Source organism: Carcharodon carcharias, chromosome 13 (genome assembly GCF_017639515.1).
Source record: "Carcharodon carcharias isolate sCarCar2 chromosome 13, sCarCar2.pri, whole genome shotgun sequence".
Lineage (NCBI taxonomy): Eukaryota > Metazoa > Chordata > Chondrichthyes > Lamniformes > Lamnidae > Carcharodon > Carcharodon carcharias.
In genome coordinates this window covers 47,904,517-47,929,984 of record NC_054479.1, presented here as the reverse complement: position 1 = coordinate 47,929,984, position 25,468 = coordinate 47,904,517, and the positions used below count along the sequence as shown (strand labels likewise).

The following is a 25,468-nucleotide window of genomic DNA, read 5'->3' as shown; positions in this document are numbered from 1 at the left end:
TGTCTGGAACTTTCCCCATCTGTGAGGCTTAGCTGTACTTTGTGTTGGGCAATTACCAACCAGACCAACAACAGGGAAGCAGAAGATTTTCAATTTAGCAAAGAGATATTCAAACATGTTTGCTTCTTCCTGTGTTACACATTTAGATCTCTGCCTGTGCCCATCAATGCTGCCTGTGGTGAACCAATAGCAGGTGCTTGAAAGATTGGCTTGATTTTTTTTTGGTCAATCTCACTGTCGTTCTCTCTGGAGGAGGGTCTCTCTCTCTCTCTCAACTCAATAGCCCGGATAAAATTGGGAACGCAACATGTGGAGAATTATTATTGGCTGGATTTTACAATTTGGCATTCTTGACACAGAGATTGACGCAATGGAAGTGGACATTGAAATATGGGCACAGATGTCCAGGTCTTGAATTGTGCGAGGAGGTCAGCATGCTGAATTCAGCCTACCCACTTCACATCCACACCCAAATTCCCTACCTGCATTCCTATCCCATGAAGATTTTCAGAGAGAGAGAGAGCCAATCATAAAATCTGCCCTAGGTATTGAAGGATAGGTATTACCCATGCCAGGTACTGAATGTGCAACCATAACTTCAGATTGCACTGTTCCAAACAGGACAATAGGGAAATGCACTCGAGAACTTTGGCTAGAACATTGGGAATTAGGTGCTGGCACAAGCAGTAATGTTCCAGTATAGAATGCGGTTACTCAAAAGCTATACAGCAGTTCACTGCTAGGCTATGCTGCCAGTTACTTTGCAGTCAGGCACTTTAAACCTGAACAGGCAAAATCATATGATTCTCAAAAAGAAATGATGAAAGCATTTCAGACAAACAGCCAGTTGATGAATATGCAAAATCAACCTGTGAAGTGATTAGAGCTGATTATTTAAAGGTAAGCAGAAACCAGTGTAATTACAGCCCCTGATGTAAGATTATACATGTCAGATTATTTAGGGTAGGAAAAGAATGAAATTAGCAAATTTCACATGAAATATTTTTTCAAAGTTGCAGCTATAACAAAAATATCCTTAAAAAGTTTAATGATACATTTAGAAAATTTATGTGGCTATTGGGAATCATTTAATAAAGACCTCACTAGATAAGGATAGATTCTTGAATCTATTTGTGATCCATATTGAAAAATCATAATGTTAGCTGTTTAAAGGCATAGAAAGAAAATGTGTTACTTATGAGAAATCCTAAACTCATTTATAATGAGCGTAATAGCAATTCTGGTTCGTACAGAATGCAAAGAAACATTTCCCAACCTGTGAACCATTAGCAGGACATAATATGTTAAAATGGCTGCATCACATTTTAATTAACATACATTGCAACAAAGCATTTCAAGCTTGTATTGAATGTGTGTGGTGATACTTCCCTGACCTTAATAATTACATGGCTGAAACATACAGGGTTTGTGATGCAAATTTTTCATATATTTTTATCATCAATAAATAAATTCCTACATTACAACAGTAAATACATTTCAAGGGTGGTAAACCGCTTTGAGACATCCTATGTCGTGAAAGGTGCTATAGAAATGTAAGTTTATTGTTTTTTTTTCAGTAAGTTGAATTAATTGTGAAAATGGGGGCAGCAAGTTACAAAAGATCATGGCTAAATTAAGTGAATGGGCAAAACTGTGGCAGATGGAGTGCAAGATAGAGGAGTGTGAAGTCACCCACTTTGGATTCAAGAAAGAGAAATCGGCAGTATGTTCTTAATGGTGAATGACTAGGAGTTGTAGGAGAGCAAAAATATTTGGGAGTCCAGGTATAGGAATCATTAAAGGCCAGTACATGGGTATCAAACGTAATTTAAAAGGCTAATGGAACATTGGCCTTTATCTCAAGAGATGCTGGAATATGGGTGGTTCCCCTGTATTGGAATACATTGGGTGGGACAGTAACTATAGTTTAGTCATACAGCATTCCTAAGTCATGAGTTTAAAACAGTTGTTCTCCAGACCTATTCATTTTAAACTATACTTACATGTCTCTCTCTGTCAGTCTGGTAGATGCAAGGCTACAATGTAATGGGGTGTAAGGTCGTGCAGCCGGAACCTTTCTTTTGCTGGAAGTTTTTCGAGAGTGGAGTTTTGTTGCATTTGTCCGTGGTGAGAAGACTGGTTCTGTTACAAAAAACCTGAGCCAAATACACATGAAAATATAGTCACAATCAAATGCCATCAGTATTGAATTTTTTCAGTAATTTGGGAGTGAACAAACTGACATCTTCCTGACATGAATGATGATACATGTTACAGGTGCAGGATTTCTGGGGATTAGTTTCAAGTGGAGGGCATGTGCAGCTGCACATGAGGACTTGCAAGAGTATTCCACATAGGAGCTAGGAAGTCTACAAAAGGACTGGTCTTGATGTGGTGGTCTTGGTTGAGACAGTGGTTTCTCATTTCATACTTATCGCTTTATGCCACTCAAATTGAGGTTTGTGAACTTTTTCTGTTGTAATTTTTCCAAGTATAAAACAGTAAATTATTTTAAATACCATTGTGCTGCCATCAAAAGCACAAAATCAGCAATATCCACACAAACAGATGTTGTTATGTGCATCTGCAGCTTACTACATGTTCCCAATCTCAGTTAGGCAACAGGATCATCACGATAGGGGAAAAGCTCGTGAAGAGGGAAGGACTGTCAGAGTAGCCCAGGCATTTCAGTAACTGGGTGAAGAGTGGTGCCTCTAGAACCCTGGCACTAGCCCAGTGGCGCTTGCCCTTTCAGCGATAGAATGGTGGCTGGTGAAGTGGAAAGCCAATATTGCCATTTTCAAAGTGGAAACCGACACAGCAGTCAAGAATGAGTTGCGAGGTATTGCCGATGCTAAGTTAAAGGAATTATCTCGACAGGTGCTACCTTGAGTGTTCCACTCAGATGTGTCAGGGTTCCCATTGAGAAACATTGGTGACAACACTGTTTGGAGCCCAAAGATACAACAGAAAGATAAACAAATATATGCAGAATGAGCAGAAAAGCATTTTTAGAGGGAAAAAAAAGCACACTTTGTCTTTGGGAGAAGCTTTTAATTAAATTAACTTGGTGGTTAATAAGGAGATTTCATGTAGATATAAGCTGGTACTTAGGGAAAAAAAAGTTCAAAATGGAGGACTGAGTGCATGGTCTGAAACTATTAAACTCAATGTTGAGTCCAGAAGGCTGTAAAGTGCTTAATCGGAAGATGAGGTGCTGCTCCTCCATATTGCGTTAGCCTTCAATGGGACATTGTAGCAGGCTGAGGACAGAAATGTGAGTATGAGAGCAAGATGGTGAATAGAAATAGCAAGTGACCGGAATATTGGGGTCATGCTTGTGGAATGAGCAGAGGTGTTCACCCAGTCTGTATGTGATCTCCCAAGGTAGAGGAGGCCACGTTATGAACAGTGAACACAATAGACTAAATTAAAATAAGTATTAGTAAACTGATGGTTCATCTGGAAGGAGTGTTTGGGGCCTTGGATAGTGAGGAGAGATGAGGTAAAGGGCAGATGTTACATCTCCTGCAATTACACGGGAAGGTGCCGTGGGAAGGGGATGAGGTGTTGGGAGTGATAGTGGAGTTGAGCAGGGTGTTGACGAGGGTACAGTCCCTTTGGAATGCTCACAGGGGAGGTGAGGGGAGATGTGTTTGGTGGTGACATCATGCTGGAGGTGAAAGAAATGGTGGAGGATGACCCTTTGGATATGGAGGCTGGTGGGATGGAAAGTGAGGACAAGGTAAACCCTATTGTGGTTCTGGGAGGGAAGGGAAGGGCTGAGGGCAGAAGTGCGGGAAATGGGTTGGACACAATTGAGGGCCCTGCCAACCAGAGTTGGTTGGGGGGGAATACTTCAGTTCAGGAAAAAAGATCACATGTTAGAAGTGCCGTGGTGACAGACAAACTGGGAGAATGGAGCAAAGTTCTTACAAGAAGCAAGGCGTGAGGAGGTGTAGTCGAGGTGCCTGTGCAAGTTGGTGGGCTTGTAATGAATATTTGTAGACAGTCTAACCCTAGAAATGGAGACAGGGAAGAAGAAGTCAAGGAAGGGAAGGGAAGTATCGGAGACGGGCCATGTGAAGGTGAGAGAAGGGTGGAAATTGGAAGCAAAACTGATTAATTTTCCCAGTTCCGGATGTGAGCAGGAAGTGGCACCGATACAGTTACTAATCTACTGGAAAAAGAGTTGTGGGAGGCAGCCTGAGTAGGACTAGAACAAGGAATGTTCTACACACCCCACAAAAAGACAGGCATAACTAAGGCCCATGCGGATACCCAAAGGAGGAAGTGAGACAAGTTAAAGGAGAAATTGTTCAGTGAGAGAACAAGTTCAACCTGGTGGAGGAGAGTAGCGGTGGATGGGGATTGTTCAGGCCTCTGTTCAAGGAAGAAGCCCTCAGACTTGATGGGGGTGGAGTGTAATGAGATTGGAAGTCCATAGTTAAGAGGAGGCAGCTGAGGAACTGGAAAACATTGAAATGACGTACGGCGTCAGAAAAATCACAAATATACGTTGGAAGAGATTGGACAAGGGGAGTAAAAATAGAGTAAAGATAGGCAGAAGTAAGTTCAGTGGGGCAGGAACAACCAAATGATGGGTTTACCACAACAATCTTGTTTGGGAAGGAGGTAGAAGTGGGTTGTTCGAGGTTGGGGTCTAGAAGTGGGGAAGCTGTGGAGGGAAGACCTCCATAGGAAGTGAGGTCAGGGATAATCCTGGAAATAATGGCTTGGTGTTCAGTGGTGGGGTCATGGTCCAGGAGGAGGTAGGAAGTAGTGTCTGCGAGTTGGCGTTCAACCTCCGTGAGGTAGAGGTCAGCACACCAGACAACAACAGTGACAGCCTTGTCAGCAGGTTTGATAACAAAGTCAGGGTTAGGCCTGAGAGAATGAAATACAGCAAGTTCAGAAGCAGACAGTTTGAAGTGGGTGAAGTGAGCAGCAAAATTAAGGTGGATGAAGATCAAGAGTGGGTAAGAAGCCAGAGTTGGGGTCCATGTGGAGGAAGAATATTGGAGGTGGGTGAAAGGTTCTGTTGAGTAGAAGGAGGACTCCTCCTCAAAGAAGTGAGCATGAAGGCGAAGGCAACGGAAGAAGAGTTCAACGTCGTGCTAAGCCCGAAGTTCACTGAAGTGAGGACATAAGGGGATAAAACTGAGTCCTTTGCTGAGCACAGATCTTTCAGAGAGCAGAAGGTCAGAGGGTATAATGAATACATGGCAAGAGCTGGGATTAGAAGAAGGAATGGAGTCAGAGGGACGGGAAGGGGAAGAAGGGTCTGGAGTGCTGTCGGTACCAATAAGTTGTTGCAGCTTGAATTCCTTAATGACTGAAAGGAAGAGAAAAAGTTTCTTGTTTAGATGTTGGATGAGATGAAGAATAAAATGAAACTGGGGACCAGGATAGCTTTGAAATAGGGTGAGATCATGCTGCTGGAGAGAGAGGTTGAGTGTGTACATGTGGCAGCATGTGTGTGCATGTGGATCTCAGGATGGTGAGAATACTGGTCCCAGGAACATTGTATGTCTCGAAGATGCCTGTAATCCTGGATGGATTCAAAACATGAAGGATGGAACTTCGGTTGGAATGCACTTTTTAAAAACTTTCCTTATGAGGTCCCAGGTAAGTTCAGGCATACCTTGCATGGTCTTGTTCTTCCTGATCGCGAGATCCATGCAGGACAAGCAGGATTTAAATAAGACCTGGAGGGAATAATACCCAGCCTCCATTCCAGAATAGCTAATAGGCACTGACTGTTCAACCAGCACAGAAATCTTGAAATTCTGAGGCTCGACTGGCAATGGAGACTGAATGTGGATCAGGATTGGAAGGCATGTGCCTATCACCTTATAATGTAATTTGCAATGCGAGAAGTGGAACTAATTGAAACTGCGCGAATAACCAGCATTAGCCTCCTTGCAAAGGAAGGATTACATTAATGAGGTCCCATGCAGAAATGAGATGAGCAAACTCCATCTCCACCATGTCCTGCGAGTCTTTGATCAGGTAACATATCTGGTGAAGAGTCATACGGACTCGAAACGTTAACTGTATTCCTCTCTGCTGAGTTTTTCCAGGTATTTTTGTTTCGAATTTCCAGCATCCGCAGTTTTTTGCTTTTATCATACAGTGGCCTGGCCTGCTGTAGTGGTTTCCTATAGATAACTTTACATTCCAAAAGTACCGTAAATCGTGACATATAAGCCAACCCCCTTTTCAGCCACAACATGCTATTCTCACGTTAGCAGTCAGCTTCAATTTTTCTCCCCACAAATACATGGTTTATTTCCCGTTACCTTATAACTGGGCGTAAAGGATCAAGCAGATGATTTAGGCTATGTTGCAAAGGTGCACAGGAGTTTAAGACACCCACTCTGTGTCAGAAGCAGATGACATTTCAAAATGGCGATCACCCAGACTGGCGTTTCACTTCGATATTCAGAGTATAAGTTAACTCCCACTTTGGGAGGGACTTTTTGAGGATTAAAAGTCAACCTGTATGCCGATATCTGCAGTACATTGAAAAGTCATGTTTGTTCATTAGGAGCATTGCTCCTTGCCTTAAGTTACTCTGACATGGAAATTTCCATTTTACATATTTTCCTGATTTCTTTAGCAACCTTTCCTGCAGCACTGTTGATTACTGTGATTGGCTTCCAGTGTCCAATTTCCATGAAGTGGAAGCCTATTACAATTAGTGAGCTGGGCTGACCTGAAGATTCACCCAATTTACTTTTTTAGTACTAATTTCCTAAAGTTTAAATTCACATCTCATGCTACTTGAGCCTTTTGCAATCCACTCAAAAGCTTCACATGAATACAACCTGCTTCATGAACATTTACCATAGTATAATTAAAGACTTGTTTGATTACACGCAAGTAGTCATCCCTCACACAGGAATAAGGTTATCATGGAGGCATTTAAACAAAACTGAGAACGCACCTATGCCCCTTCTGTGGGAATTAAGATGTTGTAGTCAAATTATTTGAGAAGGTTATTGGTATTTCAATCCATGGAAGGTGATCCTGAACTCTGGATTTATATATACTTTGAGTGCAATGCCAGAGAAAAGCTCAACAAATCCATTTCTAAGGGTTAACCAATATCATTTACTCCAAGTTTACATTAAGCTGAAGTTTTAGATTTAAAAGGTAATGTAAGAGCTAGAACTGGTTGGAAGTAAGCTGTAATAAGGCTTGAATTTAAATTGTGGGGTCTATTAAAAAGATGAGAACAACCTGAGCAGCTAATGGAGCTTGCCTGAATTCACACAGCAAATTATTACTCAGTCTGTACAAGATGGCACGGATTTTACGATGTTAAATGGAGGGGAGAAAAGAAGGAAACAAGTTGGAATAATTTGCCACACAACATCTAAAACAACTGAATTTTATCGGAGACGGTGTCTCCCTCTTCCTGATCACAAGATCCATGCAGGACAGTCCCAACAGCCAATCACTGCGAGTCAGTTGCTAATCAGGCTGTGTGTTAAGTAAGGGAATTCAGGAAGAGGATTTCTAATTACCCACCAACATCACACTCTTAATGAAGGTAGCATCCACTGTGAAGATGGTTACAGCATAATCCAGGTTGGTCTTTCACCGCTCAGTCAGTGGCGAAGCACCTCCCATCTATCTTTGCAAAGTCCCAGTTGCAGCAATTGCTAAATTATCTCCAGGAGATTCTTTGCTACATGTCACCTGATGTTTAGAGAACATTAGGCCAATTTTAACCCTGTCTACCCAGCAGAGACTGGGCGGATAAGCAGTGAAGATGCATGTGGGTCTCCAGTGTCTTCTTATAGGTTCCAATCTTAATCTGCCCCTCTGTACATTCAAAAGAAATAGCACATGGAAGCCAACATGTGTAGATTGGGTGACAATGAGATAACTGGCACCCAAATACAATTTTAATTGGAGGCCCTGATTGTTTCCCCACCACGTCAACCCAGTTGAAGAGGGTGTAAGGCCTGAAGAGACCCAAAAAGATTCATAGATTTTTCTCTTTTTAAAAATTCTTCCTGGGCCTTGCAAGGAATGTTTCAGCTTCCCTGCAACCTCCTGAATTCGTTCCCAACCACTTACTCAAGTGTTTGGGGACCATTTCTTCAGGCCCTCACCATAGGGCTCCAGCCATATGAAACCTTTCTCCCATCCACCAGTTGGCCAGCTGCTGCTTCCCACTAGGTTACGTGGGAAACTGATGTGACCTATACAAGACAGGTCCAAGATTAAAAATTTCCCAGGCCTCAGGCTGCCGATGCCCTGATAATTTGCAAGCTTTTTAAAAATTCATTCATGGGATGTGGGCATCACTGGCCAGGCCAGCATTTATTGCCCATCCCTAATTGCCCTTGAGAAGGTGGTGGTTAGCTGCCTTCTTAAACTGCTGTAGTCCTTATGGTGTAGGCACACCCATAGTGCTGTTAGGGAGGGAATTCCAGGCTTTTGACCCAGCGACAGTGAAGGAACAGCGATATATTTCCAAGTCAGGATGGTGAGTGGCTTGGAGAGGAGTTTCCAGGTGGTCGTGTTTCCATGTGTCTGCTGCCCTTGTCTTTCTAAATGGTAGGAGGACATTATGGTAGATGGTAGTGGTCATGGGTTTGGAAGATGCTATCTAAGAAGCGTTGGTGAGTTCTTGCAGTGCATCTTGTAGATAGCACGCACTGTTGCCACTGTGTGTCAGTTGGTGGAGGGAGCGAACGTTTGTGGAAGGAGTGTCAATTAAGGGGGCTGCTTTGTCCTGGACGGTGTCGAGCTTCTTGCGTGTTGTAGGAGCTGCACTCATTCAGGCAAGTGGGGAATATTCCATCACACTCCTGACCTGTGCCTTGTAGAAGGTGAACAAGCTTTGGGGAGTTGTCAGGGGGTGAGTTACTCGCCACAGGATTCCTAGCCTCTGACCTGTTCCACTTCCCACCTGCATGACTCTTGCCCAGAATTAAAATTGTGGCTCATATACTTGAGAGGACTTTGGTGCTTGCATTTTCTCATTGTTTGATAAAATTGTAACTCAATTTATTTTGTGTTAAAGAAGTTTAGCTGTACAGAAGTGCAATATTCTCCAACTGAGAAGTAGAGGGCTGGAGTTGAACACCACAATGTTTGCACATTAGTTCAGTTCACCAACTTATTTAAGAGGCCATTTTTGCTCTTGAACTTCTGAGCTACTTGAGTGAGGTGGACCTTGTAGATAAGTGTGCGACCTAGAGTTAATCCAGATGTAGTGACATTAAGTCATGTGCCAGCTGATTCAATACAAGATGGTGTTGAGGTGAGATTTGTGGTGCTTTGAGCTGCAGTATGCAGACTTACACTAAACTCCTGGGAGCAGGCAACACTGCATGATATAATGATATCATTGAAAATGACATGTGGGTTATGAAGGTAGCTGGATGCAAATGTATTCCTCCCCCATTGAGTTCTTGTGAAACTATGGCATGATTAAGACAGAATTGTGTCAATATGGTCTTTGATACACTGGGCTTGTCACCAATTTTTGCAATAATTACTGATGGCTGGCATGTCCTTATTCAGGTTTCTCCTAAATCCTTTTGTAATTGCTACTTCTTGAAGCCAGTCAGATGTATATATACTTGAACTGCCTGGAGATTATCAGTGGCTGAAAATGCTGCTGATATTATTAATGGCTCCTTCTCTTAAGGTACTGTTCGCCTTACCTTCAAATCTGCCATCACCTCTCTCTTCGAAAGAGAAACCATAATCTCTCTATCCTTACAAACTATCGCCCCCCCATCTTTAATCTCCCTTTCCCCTCCAAAGTTCTTGAACATGCTGTCACTTCCCGAACCCATGTCCATTGTTCCTGGGACTCCATGTCTGAATTCCTCCAATCAAGTTCTTCCCCTGGTCACCGTACCAAAATGGCTCTAATTAGTCACAAATGGCATCCTATGCGACTATGGCAAAGGTAAACAATCCACCCTCATCTTTCGCCATTTATCTGCAGCCTCTGACATGGTTGACACACCATCCTCTTCCAACGTCTCTCCACCATCATTCAGCTGGCTGGGACTGCACTCACTTTCTTATTTATCTAATCATAGCCAGAGAATCACCTGCAATAGCTTCTCTTCTCAATACTACACAGTTACCTCTGGTGTCCTCCAATGATCTATCCTTGGCCTTCCCCAATTTATCAATTACATGTTGTCCTTTGGCAACATTATCTGAAAATGCAATGCCTGTTTCCACACGTACACTGACTTAGCTCCACCTCTCCATGATCTCTCTCAACCCTTCACTGACTTTAGTTTGTTGGTCTGCTTCTCCGACATTCAGTGTTGGAAGAGAATGAAGTTCCTCCAACTATATATTGGGAAGATCGAAGCCAATCTGAACTCCCATTACCTATCCATGCTATCAAGCGGACCACCTATTTTCACATCCATAACATTGCCTGTGTCTCAGCTCATCTGCTGTTGAAGCCCTCATCCATTCCTTTGTTAGCTCTAAACTTAACTCTTCCAACATGCTTCTAGCCAGCCACCCATGTTCTACCCTCTATAAAAGTGAAATCAACTAAAACTTTGCTGTCTACATCCAAATTTCACCAAGTCCTATTCATCCATACCCATGTTCATTAGCCTACATTCGCTCCAAATCAATTTCAAAATTTTTATCCTTGTTTCCAAAACTTTGGCCTCCATGGCCTCGCTTCTCCATACTGCTTTAATTTTCTCCAACCCCATAATGTTCCATGATATCAGCACTCCTTTAATGCTGACCCCTTGAACATCCCCGATTATCATTCTAACACTGACAGCCATGGCTTCAGCTGCCAAGGCCCTGAGTTCTGGAATTCCCTCCCTAAACCTCTTAACCTCTGTTTCCTTCTTTAGGATGTTCTTTAAAACCTCTTTGTTCAAGCTTTTGGTCTCCTGCCTTAATATCTCCTTATGTGGCTCTTTGTCAAATTCTGCTTTGTAATGCTCCTGTCAAGTGCCTTGGGAAGTTTTATCATATTAAATGTACTATAAAACACAAGTTATTATTGTTAAATTTATTAAAAATGCTGGAGCAAGAAGTGATCTCTGGTGAGATCCTCCATGCATTTTGCCTAGCATTAACTCTGCAACCAAAGCAACTCTTATTTGGTACCATTTTAACAAGAGTGACCAGTGTGTCAACAGTGTTATATTCTGCTATCAAGTCAAGAAACACAGGCACATTTATGTCTCATGTCTGCAAGACAGCAAGATGAGGAACATATGGCAAAAAGCTAGAGTAAAAGTTATATTTACACAATGGACATATGTGAAAAGTACCTCATTGGCTGCAAGGTGCTTTGGGACATCCTGAGGTAAATAAAAACACTATATAAAGGCAAGCCTTTATTTACTTCTTTATACCCAAAACCAGGAAAGAAGCACTTTTTCCTGGCTAGCTATTATACTTCTGAGCTGTGTTTACAAATATTTGGAGTGGTTAATTCTGCAAAGAATACTACCCAGAACATAGCAGGCTCTGGAGGGCGGCAAGGCAGACACATCACCTACAGAGAAGACTGCAGAAGCTGTGTTCTTTAACATACAGATAATCATTTTTAGAATACTCTTTGTTTCTTTTGTTGTAAATAAAAATAAATTAGATGCTAATTTCCCTCCTGCCAAATTTCAACTACTATTCCTGATGAAAGATAAAATGAAGGTTTAATTCAGCAGTGAAATGTATAGTTATTAAGCCAGCATTTTATACCTCCAATAATATCAAAGAGCTGCTTACCCCTTTACTTCTTCTTGCTCTTCCTCAGATTCCTCATCTGAAGAGAACTTGGGAGGTTGCCATTCTTTGCTGCGTTTCTCCATTAACTTCTTCTGCTCCATCAGGAGCACACTTTGTTTCTCCTCCTCCTCTCTCTTCAACCGCTTGAAGAAACCTTGTCCTCGTTTAGCTGTGTTTACCAACTGCCTGTCAAATAAGTGTAAAATATATTACTATAAAAACCAGAATATAACCTTGGTGGCACATAGAAGGACAATTTTTCAACACATTCCTCCTTTAGTCATTAAAGGTTGGGTGGGCTAGGCTGCAGTTTACCAGATGATATTATTCATTAACATTTTGTAAAAGGACCAGCTACAGTTTTAAGATGTTTCTTCCTTGAGGGCCATTCTCAATAGTCCTCCTATAAGAGCGACAGAAATTGAGGGGCGACTTGATAGAAGTTTACAAACTTGAGTGACATGGACAGAGTAGATAGTCAGAAGCTTTTTCCCAGGGTGGAAGAGTCAAATACTAGGGGACATAGATTTAAGGTGAGAGGAGAAAACTTTAGAGGAGATGTGCGGGGCAAGTTTTTTTACACAGAGGGTAGTGAGTGTCTGGAATTTGCTGCTAGAGGAGGTGGTGGAAGCAGGTACAATAGTGGTGTTTAAAAGGCAGCTTGAAAATACATGAATAGGATGGGGATAGACGGGTACGGACCCCAGAAGTGCAAAATGTTTTAGTTGACGGGCAATATGATCGGCACAGGCTTGGAGGGCTGAAGGGCCTGTTCCTGTGCTGTACTTTTCTTTGTTCTTTGTTCTAGAACTGCATTGCAAAGTGATGGGGCAAGGATTGATCCTTTTAGTAAATATTTTAATGGCTCTATGGATTGTGCAATAGCATTGCCTCCCTCATTGCATTCCACTGCTTTCCCTTGTGGGGGCACAGGAAATTGAATATTTTTACATCTCAGCTTTTTCAAGGTTTTACAGATAAGACAAGTTATCAGTCAGCTAGAGATCCAAGTTTACTACATAGCAGAAGTAAGTCACAGGAAGACCCTGGGCTGTAATGTGAGTATTATTGGTATGAAAATGTTCGGAATAGCATATATTAGCCAACAGGAAATGCATGCAAGGGAGGGGGCATATAGGCCAGAGCTGGCAGTGGGGTGGGGTGGGGGTGGAGCATATGATATGAAATGAGGCATTTGATAAGGTACCACATCAACGGTTATTGAGGAAGATGTGAAATTGTCCATTTTGGCAGGAAAATTACAAAGAAGCATATTATCTAGATGTTGAGAGATTGCAGAGCTCGGAGATGCAGAAGGATCTGGGTGTCCTAGTGCATCAATTGCAAAAGGTTAGTATGCTGGTACAGCAAGTAATTAGCAAAGCCAATAGAATATTATCATTCATTGTGAAGGGAATTGAATGCAGAAGTAGGGAGATAATGCTTTAGTTAACAGTGCATTGGTGAAACCACATCTGGGGTACTGTGTACGGTATTGGTCACCTTATTTAAGGAAGGATGTAAATGCATTGGAAGCACTTCCAAGAAAGTTTACCAGGCTAATACGTGGAAGAGGAGGATTGTCTTATGAGGAAAGGTTGAACCAGCAAGGCTTTATCCATTGGAAAACAAAAACAGAAATACCTGGAAAAACTCAGCAGGTCTGGCAGCATTGGCGGAGAAGAGTTGACGTTTCGAGTCCTCGTGACCCTTCAGCAGAACTAAATAGAAATCGGAAAGGGGTGAAATATAAGCTGGTTTAAAGGGGGGGTGGTAGAGAAGGGGGGGGTGGTTGTTGGGACAAGCAAGCAGTGATAGGAGGAGATAACCAAAAGATGTCACAGACAAAAGAAAAAAGAGGTGATATTATCTAAAGAATGTGCTAATTAAGACTGGAGAGCAGGACAAGCAAGGTAGCTCTAGTGGGGGTGGGGTGAAATAAACGATGGGTGGAACACATTTAAAAATAATGGAAATAGGTGGGAAAAGAAAAATCTATATAAATTATTGGAAAAAATAAAAAAGGAGGGGGAAGAAACGGAAAGGGAGTGGGGATGGAGGAGGGAGTTCAAGATCTAAAATTGTTGAACTCAATATTCAGTCCGGAAGGCTGTAAACTGCCTAGTCGGAAGATGAGGTGCTGTTCCTCCAGTTTGCGTTGAGCTTCACTGAAACAATGCAGCAAGCCAAGGACGGACATGTGGGCACGAGAGCAGGGTGGAATGTTAAAATGGCAAGCGACAGGGAGGTTTGGGTCTTTCTTGCGGACAGACCGCAGGTGTTCTGCAAAGCGGTCGCCCAGTCTGCGTTTGGTCTCTCTAATGTAGAGGAAACAGCATTTCATTTGCACTTCCCTCAACTTAGTCTACTGCATTTGTTGCTACCAATGTGGTTTCCTCTACATTGGAGAGACCAAATGCAGACTGGGTGACTGCTTTGCAGAACACCTTCAGTTTGTCCGCAAGCATTACCCAGACCTCCCTGTTGCCTGCCATTTCAACACTCCACCCTGCTCTCTTGCCCACATGTCTGTCCTTGGCCTGCTGCATTGTTCCAGTGAAGCTCAGCGCAAACTGGAGGAACAACACCTCATCTTCCGACTAGGCACTTTACAGCCTTCTGGAATGAATATTGAGTTCAATAATTTTAGATCTTGAACTCCCTCCTCCATCCCCACCCCCTTTCCATTTCTTCCCCCTCATTTTTGTTTTTTCCAATAATTTATATAGATTTTTCTTTTCCCACCTATTTCCAAAATTTTTAAATGTATTCCTCCCATCGTTTATTTAACCCCACCCCCACTAGAGCTACCTTGCTTGTCCTGCTCTCCACTCTTAGTTAGCACATTCTTTTAGATAATATCACCACCTTCAACACCTCTTTGTTCTTTTGTCTGTGACATCTTTTGGTTATCTCCTCCTATCACTGCTTGCTTGTCCCAGCAAACCAGCTCCCTCCCTTAAACCAGCTTATAGTTCACCCCTTTCGTATTTTTACTTAGTTCTGCTGAAGGGTCATGAGGACTCGAAACGTCAACTTTGCTCTTCTCCGCCGATGCTGCCAGACCTGCTGAGTTTTTCCAGGTATTTCTGTTTTTGTTTTAGATTTCCAGCATCCGCAGATTTTTGTCTTTATCCATTGGAGTTTAGAAGAGTGAGAGGCAACTTGAGTGAAATGTATAAGATCCTGAGGGGTCATGACAGGGTGGATGTGTGAAGGATGTTTCCCTTTGTGGGAGAATCTAGAACTGGGAGGTCATGTTTAAAAATAAGGGGTCACCCACTTAACACAGAGATGAGGAGAATTTTTTCCTTTGAGGGTTGTGAATCTTTTGGAGCTTTCTTCCTCAACAGACGGTGGAAGCAGAGGCTTTGAATATTTTTAAGGCAGAGGTAAGTAGACTCTTGATAAGCAAGGGGATGAAAGGTTATTGGGGGTAGGCGAGAACGTGGAGTTGAGTTTGCAATCAGATCAGCATTGATCTTATTGAATGGTGGAGCAGACTCAAAGGGCTGAGTGGCCTACTCCTGCTCCTAATTCACACGTTCGTATATTGGACAGGGGCAGGGGAAGGGTGGACGTGGGAGGACAAAACTGTGGAGTGGGGGAGGTGCTCCAATTGGCATAGGGTGCCCGGGAATGAAGAACCTCCCTTTCACTGACCAGCAGCCCGCACGGTTAAACCTGCCAAGTTACATGTAGGGTGCAAGTCTCTCCTTTCGTCCATTAAATCGGAGTGGTGGGTGGATGAGGCCATTAATTTACCTATTTAGGGGCCTCAATTGGGCCACAGGTGGGCTGTAAAATTGTGGCACGGTGGGCAGCACATTGCCAATGGCATGGCACCCTTAGTTACGGGTCCACCCCGCTGTTTTTCCACCCACAGGTGATTAGTAAAATTCAGCCCTAGGAAACACTTCTTCACATAAAATGGGGTCAAAGTTTGGAAATCTCTTCTGCAAATGGCGAATGATGCTAGACCAATTGTTTATTTTAAAATTGAGATTGATAGATTTTTGTTATCCAAAGGTATTCAGGGATATGGGGCAAAGTCAGGCGTTTGGAGTTAGGTCACACATCAGCCATGATCTCACTGAATGGTGGAACAGGCTCGAGGGACTAAATGGCTTCCTCCTGTTCTTACATTCCTATCCTTTGTTCCTATTAACCAGAGTAATTAAGGATATTTTGTTGCAGCACTGAATAAATGAGTGGTTCTAATTTTCTGTTGGAGCTGCAGGTATCCGAATTATATATTCAAAGCTTGGGGGAAACTGATAACAGTCTTTCCAGCTTCAAGTCAGGAATGCAGAAACTGACAAATATGCACATTGCATTTGCAAAAAGTAGGTCAATAGTATAACAAAAATAAATTGAAAGAGTAGACAACGTGATCAAAACTGTATATACTTGTATAAATGGCCACTATAAATTTTTGTTGAATAAAGCCTTGGCTCCAATTTTCCAAGTGGCAGCTGCAAGGGTTCTCCACATCAGGTAGAGGTGCAAGGAAAGGGCTGAAGATACTGTTGTATCAGCAATGTCAGAATTTTCAAGTAACTTAAAAAATGCTATGCTACAGTTGCAAGTTCAGGCAGCTTGGTGCTAAGAGTACCCAACAATATTCTGGGTTATATTTTACAACACTGCACAAATAAAAGTCAGACATAAGATCATACTTTTAAAAATCTTTCAAAATATCATTTCTATGATAACAGTACTTTCCCAACGCACCGCGTTGTTAAGGTCAGAAAGAGAGAACAGAGAAGCTGATCACCACTTTTCAATTTGCTTCATGCTTCGTAAGTCGTTAAGGGAGGCTTTCTCTGGTTGTAGTACATTTCGTCATTTAGAGGGTTACATTTTTGGCCAATAATTTTACACACTTCAGTGTCCAGTCAGCTACTGAAGGATGGCCTGGACATAGATGCACACAGGGACAATCTGCTTTCTCTCGGTTGAGTTCCTGTTCTTGCGAACCTGGGAGAGGGAAGTGAGGCACTTCCATTCTCCCTCTGGGATCACCCTGCCCTTCCCTGTGCAAGAATGGAGTGTGTGACACTGCTTATTGGGGTGAGTTGTGTGAGAGAGTCCAGCCTATTAGGTACTCCCATGGCTCCCTTTAGCTTTACTGGAGAATTTGTTGACGTAAAAGCGAGTGCTGAATGTACAGGGCGGAATACACTTCTACGCTTGTAACTTTGCTGCTGTCCTGCACTAAAGGCAAAGGCCCCTCATTTCACAAATTATCTCCCAAAAAATATCTAAATGAAATAATTTGACTATCAAGAGGCAGATAGTATTTGTTTAAAAGAAAAGAAACTCGCATTTATGTAATATTTTGAACAACTTCAGGACATTCTAAAAGTATTTCACAGTTGATAAAGGATGTTTGAAGTGTAGTTCCTATTGTACTGCAGGGAAATACAGCAGCCAATTTGCACATAGCATCAAAACTAAGATAAATAACCAGATAATTTGTTTTCAGCTGTGTTAGTTGAAGCACAAATATTAACCTGGATTGCTCTGCTGTTCTATGAATAATGCCATGGCATCTTTTATGTCCACTTGAGACGGCAGGTTTGGTTGAGATGGTTTAACAGATTGGATTGAAGTACTAACTCCCTCAGTACTGGATTGAAGTACTAATATAGTTTACATGCTCAAGTCTCTGGAGTTAAAACCCATGGCTGTCTGACTGAACAGTGCTATCACTGAGTCAAAGCTGACATGGCCAGGGATCAATTATAAACACAATACAGCTTACTTTACTGTCTCTTACAACCTTTTACCAGATCCCTTTTGGCTCAGTGTGACTATAGCCAGGGAGGAGCCACTAGTTACAAAGAATTACATAGGTTATGTACATAGGATATCTGGTACAGAAACGGGGCATTCGGTCCAGAGTCCATGTCAGCATTTTATGCTCCACTCCAGCTTTCTCCTCATATAGATCCATCTGTGTAGCGATCTAATCCCTTTTCCCTCAATGTTTTTTAGCTTCCCCTGAGATATATCTACACTACTCACTTCAACTGCTCCCCGTGGAAGCAATGTCAACATTCTCACCATTCTTTGGATAAAGAGGTTTTTTCTGAATTCCTTATTGGATTTCCAGATGACTATCGTCTATTGGTAGCCTTTAGTTATGCTCTTCCCCACAAGAGGAAACATTCTCCCTGCGCCTCACTCCATCAAATCCTTTTGTAAAGAGAAAAGAGACACAGCCTGTTCATTCTTTCCCAAAATGTGTACCCTATGATTACTGGTATCATCTTTGTAAATTGTTTCGGCACCCTCCCCAGTGCTATATGTTCTTTTTTTAATATACCAACCAGAACTGCAAGCAATATTCTAAGTGTGGTCTAAGCAAGGTTTGATACAGGTTTAGCATAACTTCCCTACTTTCCAGTTCTATCCCTCTAAAAATAAACCCATAGTGTTTGTTTAGCTATTTTTATGGTCTTGGTAAGCTGTAGCACAACTTTTAGTGATAGCTGCACTGATAGTCTGAGATCCCTTTGTTCCTTTACCTCCACTAGACTTGCACCTTCCAAGTAATGTGACCTCCCTATTCTTCCTACCAAAATCTACGACCTCATATTTATCTGTGTTGAACTTCAACTGTCAATTATTTGCCCGTTCTGCAAGTTTATAAATGTCCTCCCGTAACTTGTTGCAGTCTTCCTCAGTTTTGACTAGCCCCTCCAAAATGGTGTAATCCGCAAATTTAGAAATCATGGGTGGAATTTTCCCATCCCATCTGTGGCGGGCAGGAGCGAAGAATTAAGCGGGAGGCCAAAAATTGGAAACCCACCGGCGTAAAAATAGTTCGCGATTCTCCCGATAGCGATTTAACGGCAGGTCGGTTATCCCGCTGAGCAGTGGCGTGAACGCCATTTGCATTCATTACCACCTCATGAATGCTCATTAAATTAGCTTCTCACCACAATCATGTGCAGCCTTCCTACCTTGCGTCATGCAAGTGGGAAATCACGTCCACCTGAATCTTATTTGAAAAAGGGTGGCATGCACCAGGCGGACCTCGCTTCGCTTGCAACTTTGAGGTGAGTGCAACATATGCAGCCTACCTTCAATAGCACTGCGCCAGTCTAATTGCGATGCCAGTGGAATGCCACACTCCTGAGGCTCAAGGGTTGGTCTGCTCCCAGTGCTTGCCTCTGTAGTCACAAGAACACTATTGTGCAGCAGTACTCAGGCAAGGCTCAATTTTCAGACACTGACCAGTATTGTGTCTGGGGTGAGGCGGTGAGGTGGGGGGAGGACCATGTGTGTTGGAGTGGTCTGCGCCTGGCGTGTGCCACCGTTGTCCAGAAGGAGAGCACTGTGCAGCGGTACTCGTACAGGGCTGAGCATTCAGAAAATCAGCATTTCGACTGGGGAAGGGGTTGGGGGGTGGGGAAGGGTAATGGCGAAGGAAAGCATTGCAAGGGGTTGGGGGAAGACGGTGGGGGGGCACGATGGAAGATAGAGGGTCAGAAAGGTTCTGCAAGGAGGTGGAGGAGGAGGGAAACGTTGAGAGGCAAAGGGTAGATTGGAGGAGTGGGAAGCTGGAGCCTGACAAAGTTAACTGAAATAATGGCAAACAAGGGGGTGACAGGGATACATTGTGTATGAATGAAAGGGGATGCACGCAGAATCTCAAATAGGAAAGAGGTGGGAGCTGTTAGTGTGTCACAAGAGGGATGGGTCACACGCAGACATATAATGGGGGGTGGCATGCAAGGGAGACAGCATAGTCTTCAGTCCTGAGGGTCCTGAAAGTCAAAGTTCTTGGTCTGGGGCTTGCAGTCAGGAGTCAGGTAGAGACACTCCTGGGGCTCTGTAGACCTTACAGTCAATGGTCAGAGAGTGGAGATTGTCGCAGGGTGCATGCTGGAGAAGTAATCATTGGGAACACAGTGTACTCCCGCTCCAGGGTATGGCAAGGGCTGTGTGCTCAGTAGGAATAATGCACAGCTTGGTGTGCAACGCTGGCTCACAGTCGCCGCACACAGGCTTGTCTGTCTCTGTACTGGGCTGCAGATGGTATGGTGATTGTAATGGGAGGCACCTGCAGCCTGTACTTGGGAGGGGGACATAATAAAGGGGGTGGGTAAGTATGTGAAGCTTTCCTGGGGCGTTCATCTCAGTAGGTGGCTATGCACACAGCCTCCAGATTGGAGGGGGGGGGGGGGGGGGGGGGGGGGGGGCGGTGGGGGGTGGAGCAGGTACCAGTCCACATGGGGCATGGGCACTACAGTAGTGATGGGCTCAGGTGGGAGGGTAGGAATGTCGACCACAACAACTATGGGAACCACTATTATTGGGGGAGGATGGGGAATAAGAGGAGGAAGGTCTATCATCATAGTGAAGTTCCAGGTAAATTTCTGGGACACGGACAGGAAGAGGGGGAGCATCGAAGCTCATTTCGAAATAGCAGTGCAGAACCACCATCTTGCTCTACTGGAGTTCTGGCAGAGTTATAAATCAAAAGTAGAGGTGAATCTGAATGAGAGGGGTCTGAGGCTGTGTGGGAGGAGTGCGCTGCTGGAGCAAGGGGCCCCTTTCTAGGGGCACCCTCTTAACTTGTTGTTGCTGCAGGAGTGAACTGAACTCTTATTACTGGGAAAGGAGGAAGACCTCCCTGCAAAGAAAGCCATTGAAAGCCAAAGCCTTTATCAGCGCTGTAACAGGGATACTCATAAGTCAATGGCTTCAGATCACATTCACAGCATATCAGCATTAACACATCGGAATGTGAAATTTGGGAATGCAGACAAAAGGTAAAGAGGCACAGGTCCAGCATATATGACATTGCCTTAACAGAGGCCAGTCATGTGCTGTCTGGAATTGGCATTCCTGATGGGCTAAAGGGCACCCAGTCATTAACCATCAGCAACTTACTGTTCATTAGAATGCCAGATCAGAGATTGAAGAACTGAGCTACGTTAGGTAGCACTTGTCATTCAAACCTTCTCATAGCAATGAAGGATTCAGATGTAATGTTTCTGGGATGTCACCTCAATGTGGGTGGTAGTGACTCAAGGACAAGGCAGCATCGGTGAGAATGCAAGTATGACAGAAACCGCTATAGATCATTACAGTAACAGGTTGTGAGCTTCGATATCTTGATCTGTTCCTCATTAATGTCTTCAATGTCTCATTTCAGAGAAAAGCTAAAAGCAATAATGATCCAGGGCTCAGTGCAGCCGTTCTGAGGGTCCAAATGCAATGGAGGAGGTGAAGGAGGAAGAGGCGATGCAGAGCACAGCTCCCCCAGGAGACCCTGCCTGATGTCCAGGCTCAAAGGGAAACAGGGCAAGGACAAGAGGGTCAGGAGGAGAGACCCAGACAATGGAGGTCAATTGCCAGACCAAGGGTATACTAAAGAAGGCTCTCCTTTTAGAGATGAGTGAGACACAAAGCTGGGCACGTCTGCGCTTGTCCCAATCTCTGGTAGATCACATATGTCACATTCTTCATTAGGACCTGATGATGCCCCGTGCAGTTGGAGGGTATCCCCTGCCAATGGCTCTAAAGGTGACCACCGCGCTCAATTTCTTTGTCTGTGGGTCATTCCAGGGATTCACAGGGGACCTATGTGACACCTCTTAGGCAGCAACACAGATGCATAAAGGAGGTCACGGATGCCCTTTACAGCAAGTCACATCACTATGTGAGCTTTACTCTGGACAAAGATAGGCAGGCTGCGAGATTCACCAGCTTCACAACTATCTCAGGCTTCCCAAGAGTGCAGGGTGTAATCAACTGTACCCATTTGGCTTTAAGGGCTCCGTAGCAGCAGCCCCTAATGTTTATAAACCACAATGGCTACCATTCCACGAATGCACAACTGGTGTATGATCATCGGAAGCACATGATGCACGTTTGTGCCGGGTACCCTGGGAGTTGCCATGACTCAAATTCTGAGTTATTCCCAGGTGCCTGAGATTTTAAGAGGGCCTGAACATCTGCATGCATGGCTGCTTGGGGATAAGGGGTGCTCACTGAAACGCTGGCTGATGATACCGGTGCATCGACCTCAGAGTTGCTCCAAGGAGAGGTACAATGCTGCTCACAGCTTCACACGTAACCTAATAGAGCAAACCATTTGGATTCTGAAGATGCGCTTCGGATGTTTGGACCACTTAGGTGGCACACTCCGGTACACTACCGATAGGGTCCTTCACAACCTGGCACTGTAAAGAGGTGACCCCTTGCCAGAGGGTGAAATGGAGCAGGATGAGAGTTCCTTGGAGGTTGAAGATTAGGAGTCCCAGGAACCTCAAGAGCGTGATGGGGTCACTTTAAAGGTGATAAAGCCACAGGGGAAGCAAGACTTGGAAGACATGTCCATGACACTTTAATTGCTGCCAGATTCCAGGAGAAGTAAAGTGAAGGTAGGGAGAGATAGCCACAGTCCTCCTAGCCCTTAATGCCATTCCATTTCATCTCAAGGGATTTACAACCAATCGATTCAAGAACGAGCCCAGCATTGACAATTGCATCTTTTGGTATTCACCAGGCCATGATCTCCACAAAGGCCTATGGTTCCCAGAGTGCTCGCTCTGGGAACTGGAGCACACTGAACAACAAGAGCAAAGCGAGAAGTGACTTGAAGCAGTCCTCACCACATAATTAAGAAGGTACGGTGGACAGAGAGATGAGGACATGGTTCGGAATCTCCTCCTCCCGTCCATGTGTCTTATACTTTTCCATTCCCACTTAGGACACACAAGTCATGCTAATCAATCAAGGCTGATGTGCTGCCCTTGCAATGGTCTTCTGTGAGGAAAAAGGGCTAGAAGTACATTTATTGCACACTTTTAATAAAATTGACATCACACAAGGGTGCAGAGGCTATTTTCACTGAGTTTCACATCACATGAATGTAAATGCCACAGAGGGAGACTGTCACTGCGTGGGAGGATGGACAAACCTCGAAATAAGAGGGTTCAAATTTACGTAATCACAACAGCTTCAGTTGACCAAGGCATTCACATAAAGATCAAATGTATTTACAAAAGTGTGATATTTATACAGTGGTAGCACACCCATGACCCAAAAGTGATTTCAATATTTCTTAACTTTCCTAACCTTACCGCTACACCTGGGTGCAGCCCCGACATCCGCAGCAGAGGTGGGGGCAGCCTGCTGACTGCTACGTCCTGGTGTCTGTGATGACCTTGGCGGACGTCCTCTGGTGGCTGGAGGCCGGGAGGGCCCAGGCCTGATAAGGGTTGCCTGCTCAGGGGCGGATGCACCCTCCTCTGCCAGAGCAGTTGGAGGGAATGGGATCACAGGCAGAGGGGACTCCGAGTGGCTGGACACCCTAGCTGCCCAGCTCACACTCATCCCCCCTGTGGGTGCCCGTGGGCCCGACCCTGACTCCTCGGAGAGAAGGTGCACCTGGAGGGAGGTCAAGGTGCCTCGGCTGCCTGTTGTCTTCATCTTGATGATGCCCACCAGGGTGTGTGGCCATGGGGTCCAGGGCTGAGCGCAAAACCTGCTGGACCAAAACGTCCATGGTGGTCACCAACCTTCCCTTGGCGACCTCGAGACACTGGCATATCGGAACCAGCAGATCCAAAGAGAATGCGAGTGGACTCCTGCACCCTTCGCTCTAGTCCTCTCAGTGACTGCCAAATCTCTGCCTGATGATCCGCCACCACCTGTTGTTGCAACTTCAGCACTGAGTTGGCAGCCGCTCATCACCTGACCTGGACTGAGTGGGTGGCTGGTGACCAGCAGCCTTCTGAGCACCTGAGACCCGGGCTGTCCCTGCCTCCGACTGCTGCGGGACATGTCTGCGAGGTGTTCTATAGTAGGTGAGCCAGAGCTTAATCTAGAGCATTGCACCACCAAAGTATGTGTCTTTGCGCTGGCGGAGGGGACGGGCGAGCGCTCTGACAGTTCGTCCTCAGCTTCCTCTTCGGATGTGGTCTGGGGGCTGGGACTTCTGGTGGGTATCCTGGTGGGCCTCAATCTGTTGGTGCCTACAAGATACAGAACAGAGTTTCAGTTGATGAGCATGAGGACTATGAGACTGCATGTCACTCACCGTGATTGTCAGGATGTGATGAAGTGATGGAGGTGTGATCCTTACTAGATTGCTGAGATAATCTGATCTCCCTTCCCCACAGGAGCAATCCTTGTCCCCCACCCCACAGCGATCTCGGCTGCAATCTCCTCAAACTCACTGATCATAGTGATGTTAGCTGTGGCCCCCACCCCCAACCCCTGGCTGCACACTTTCCTGCCTCTAGTGGGCAAGCTTGCCCTGGACGAAGACAAAAGAAAGGCATGTGATGAGAAGGGATGGAGCATAGGTTGGGAAAGACATATGGCCCCTGTGTGTGATGAGCCCTCCCCAGCAGGCCTGAGGGTGGAGAGTGTGCTGCATGATAGATGAGATGATGGCAATGCGAAAGGTTCCTTAAGCCAATTAGTTGTAAGCTGTGTCCCCACTTTTGGCCGTGTGAGACCCGTGGAGAGAGCAGCCCTTTGAGTACATGATGCCAATGTTATAAACAGCAGTGGTAAAGGCTGAGTTATTTAAAATCCCAGAGGGAAACTTTAAACAACTGTCATAACCTATATTTTCAATTGATATGTTTGAGATGCAGCTTGGAATTCAGGAATAAAACCAAACAGGCCTGGAGAGGTTTTTTTATATAAATTAAATCAAACATTTATTAATTTAACAAGGTATTAAACACATACACTTGTCTACAAATTACTACCACAATAACTATTAAACAAATCCCCAAATTAATTACACCCAGGTAATCTTCCCCAAGACAACAACAACCCATAGACTTAAACAGACACCAGGCAAAGCACATTTTATCTTACACATTCAAAATGAGGTTCCTTCGCACAGTTGTAGGCTTACAGGCGGCTTAAATATCACATGCCTCTGACTTCCACACACAAAACTTTTCTAATTATACCTAGCCTTCCCTTTGAATGTAAATTCTCATTGTATCACCAGGCCCTTTGAACTCCACCTCGTCTAACAATAAAACCCTTTTCACAGTACCAATTTTATTAGTAATATAAACATTGCTTGGTGTCTCCTAGCTAGGTTCAAAAATTCCCCCCCTACTCCCAGCCTTTGAATGGCTTATCGAACAAAACGTAAATGTATTATTTACCTTACTGTTTAACCTCTCAAAAGTACTGTACATCAAAGCACCCAGAATGGCTAGCTTTAATCCAATTAAGACACACACACTCACACCCACAGACACAGACCCCACTACAAGTCCAATTTAAAATAATTTCCATTAACATTGTAAACATCAATATCTTCATGACAGCCATGATGAGAGCTTGATATGGGAGGGAATTGAAGGATGACTTACCCTGGCAGAGCGGCTGAGATCATCATCATTCTCTTCCTGCACTGGATGGCGTTTTGAGTGCCGTTGCCAGCTGCATTGACATCCCCTGTGATGACCTCCCAGGCCAGAGAGGTGAGGCTGGTGTGCTTCCTGGAGCCATACCTGGGACACAGCGCATCACTGTGCACCCGCATTCCTCTGATCGAGGCCTCGAGGGCCTGGTGGGTGAAGTGGGGTGCTGTCCTTGGCTTTAGGCTTGTAAGCCACCTTCTTTAGGCTTGACAACATCTCAAACGGTGTCCTGGAGACAGATGGGCTGGAGACAGTGGGCTGTGTGCGCTCGGCCGGTGTTTAAATATGGTGTC

At 44.4% G+C, this 25,468-nt stretch overlaps 1 protein-coding gene across 1 annotated transcript in view; it reads right to left on the bottom strand.

Annotated features, from left to right (window-relative positions):
- The window catches only part of LOC121286039 (coiled-coil domain-containing protein 60-like), a 105,760-nt gene that overhangs the window by 39,483 nt on the left and 40,809 nt on the right, over positions 1 to 25,468 (bottom strand). Inside the window, exons 4-5 of the mRNA XM_041203057.1 lie at positions 11,755 to 11,940; positions 2,004 to 2,156 (exon numbers count right to left, since the gene is read on the bottom strand). Coding sequence (XP_041058991.1) covers positions 2,004 to 2,156; positions 11,755 to 11,940 — 339 coding nt within the window. The remainder of the gene's footprint in view (positions 1 to 2,003; positions 2,157 to 11,754; positions 11,941 to 25,468) is intronic.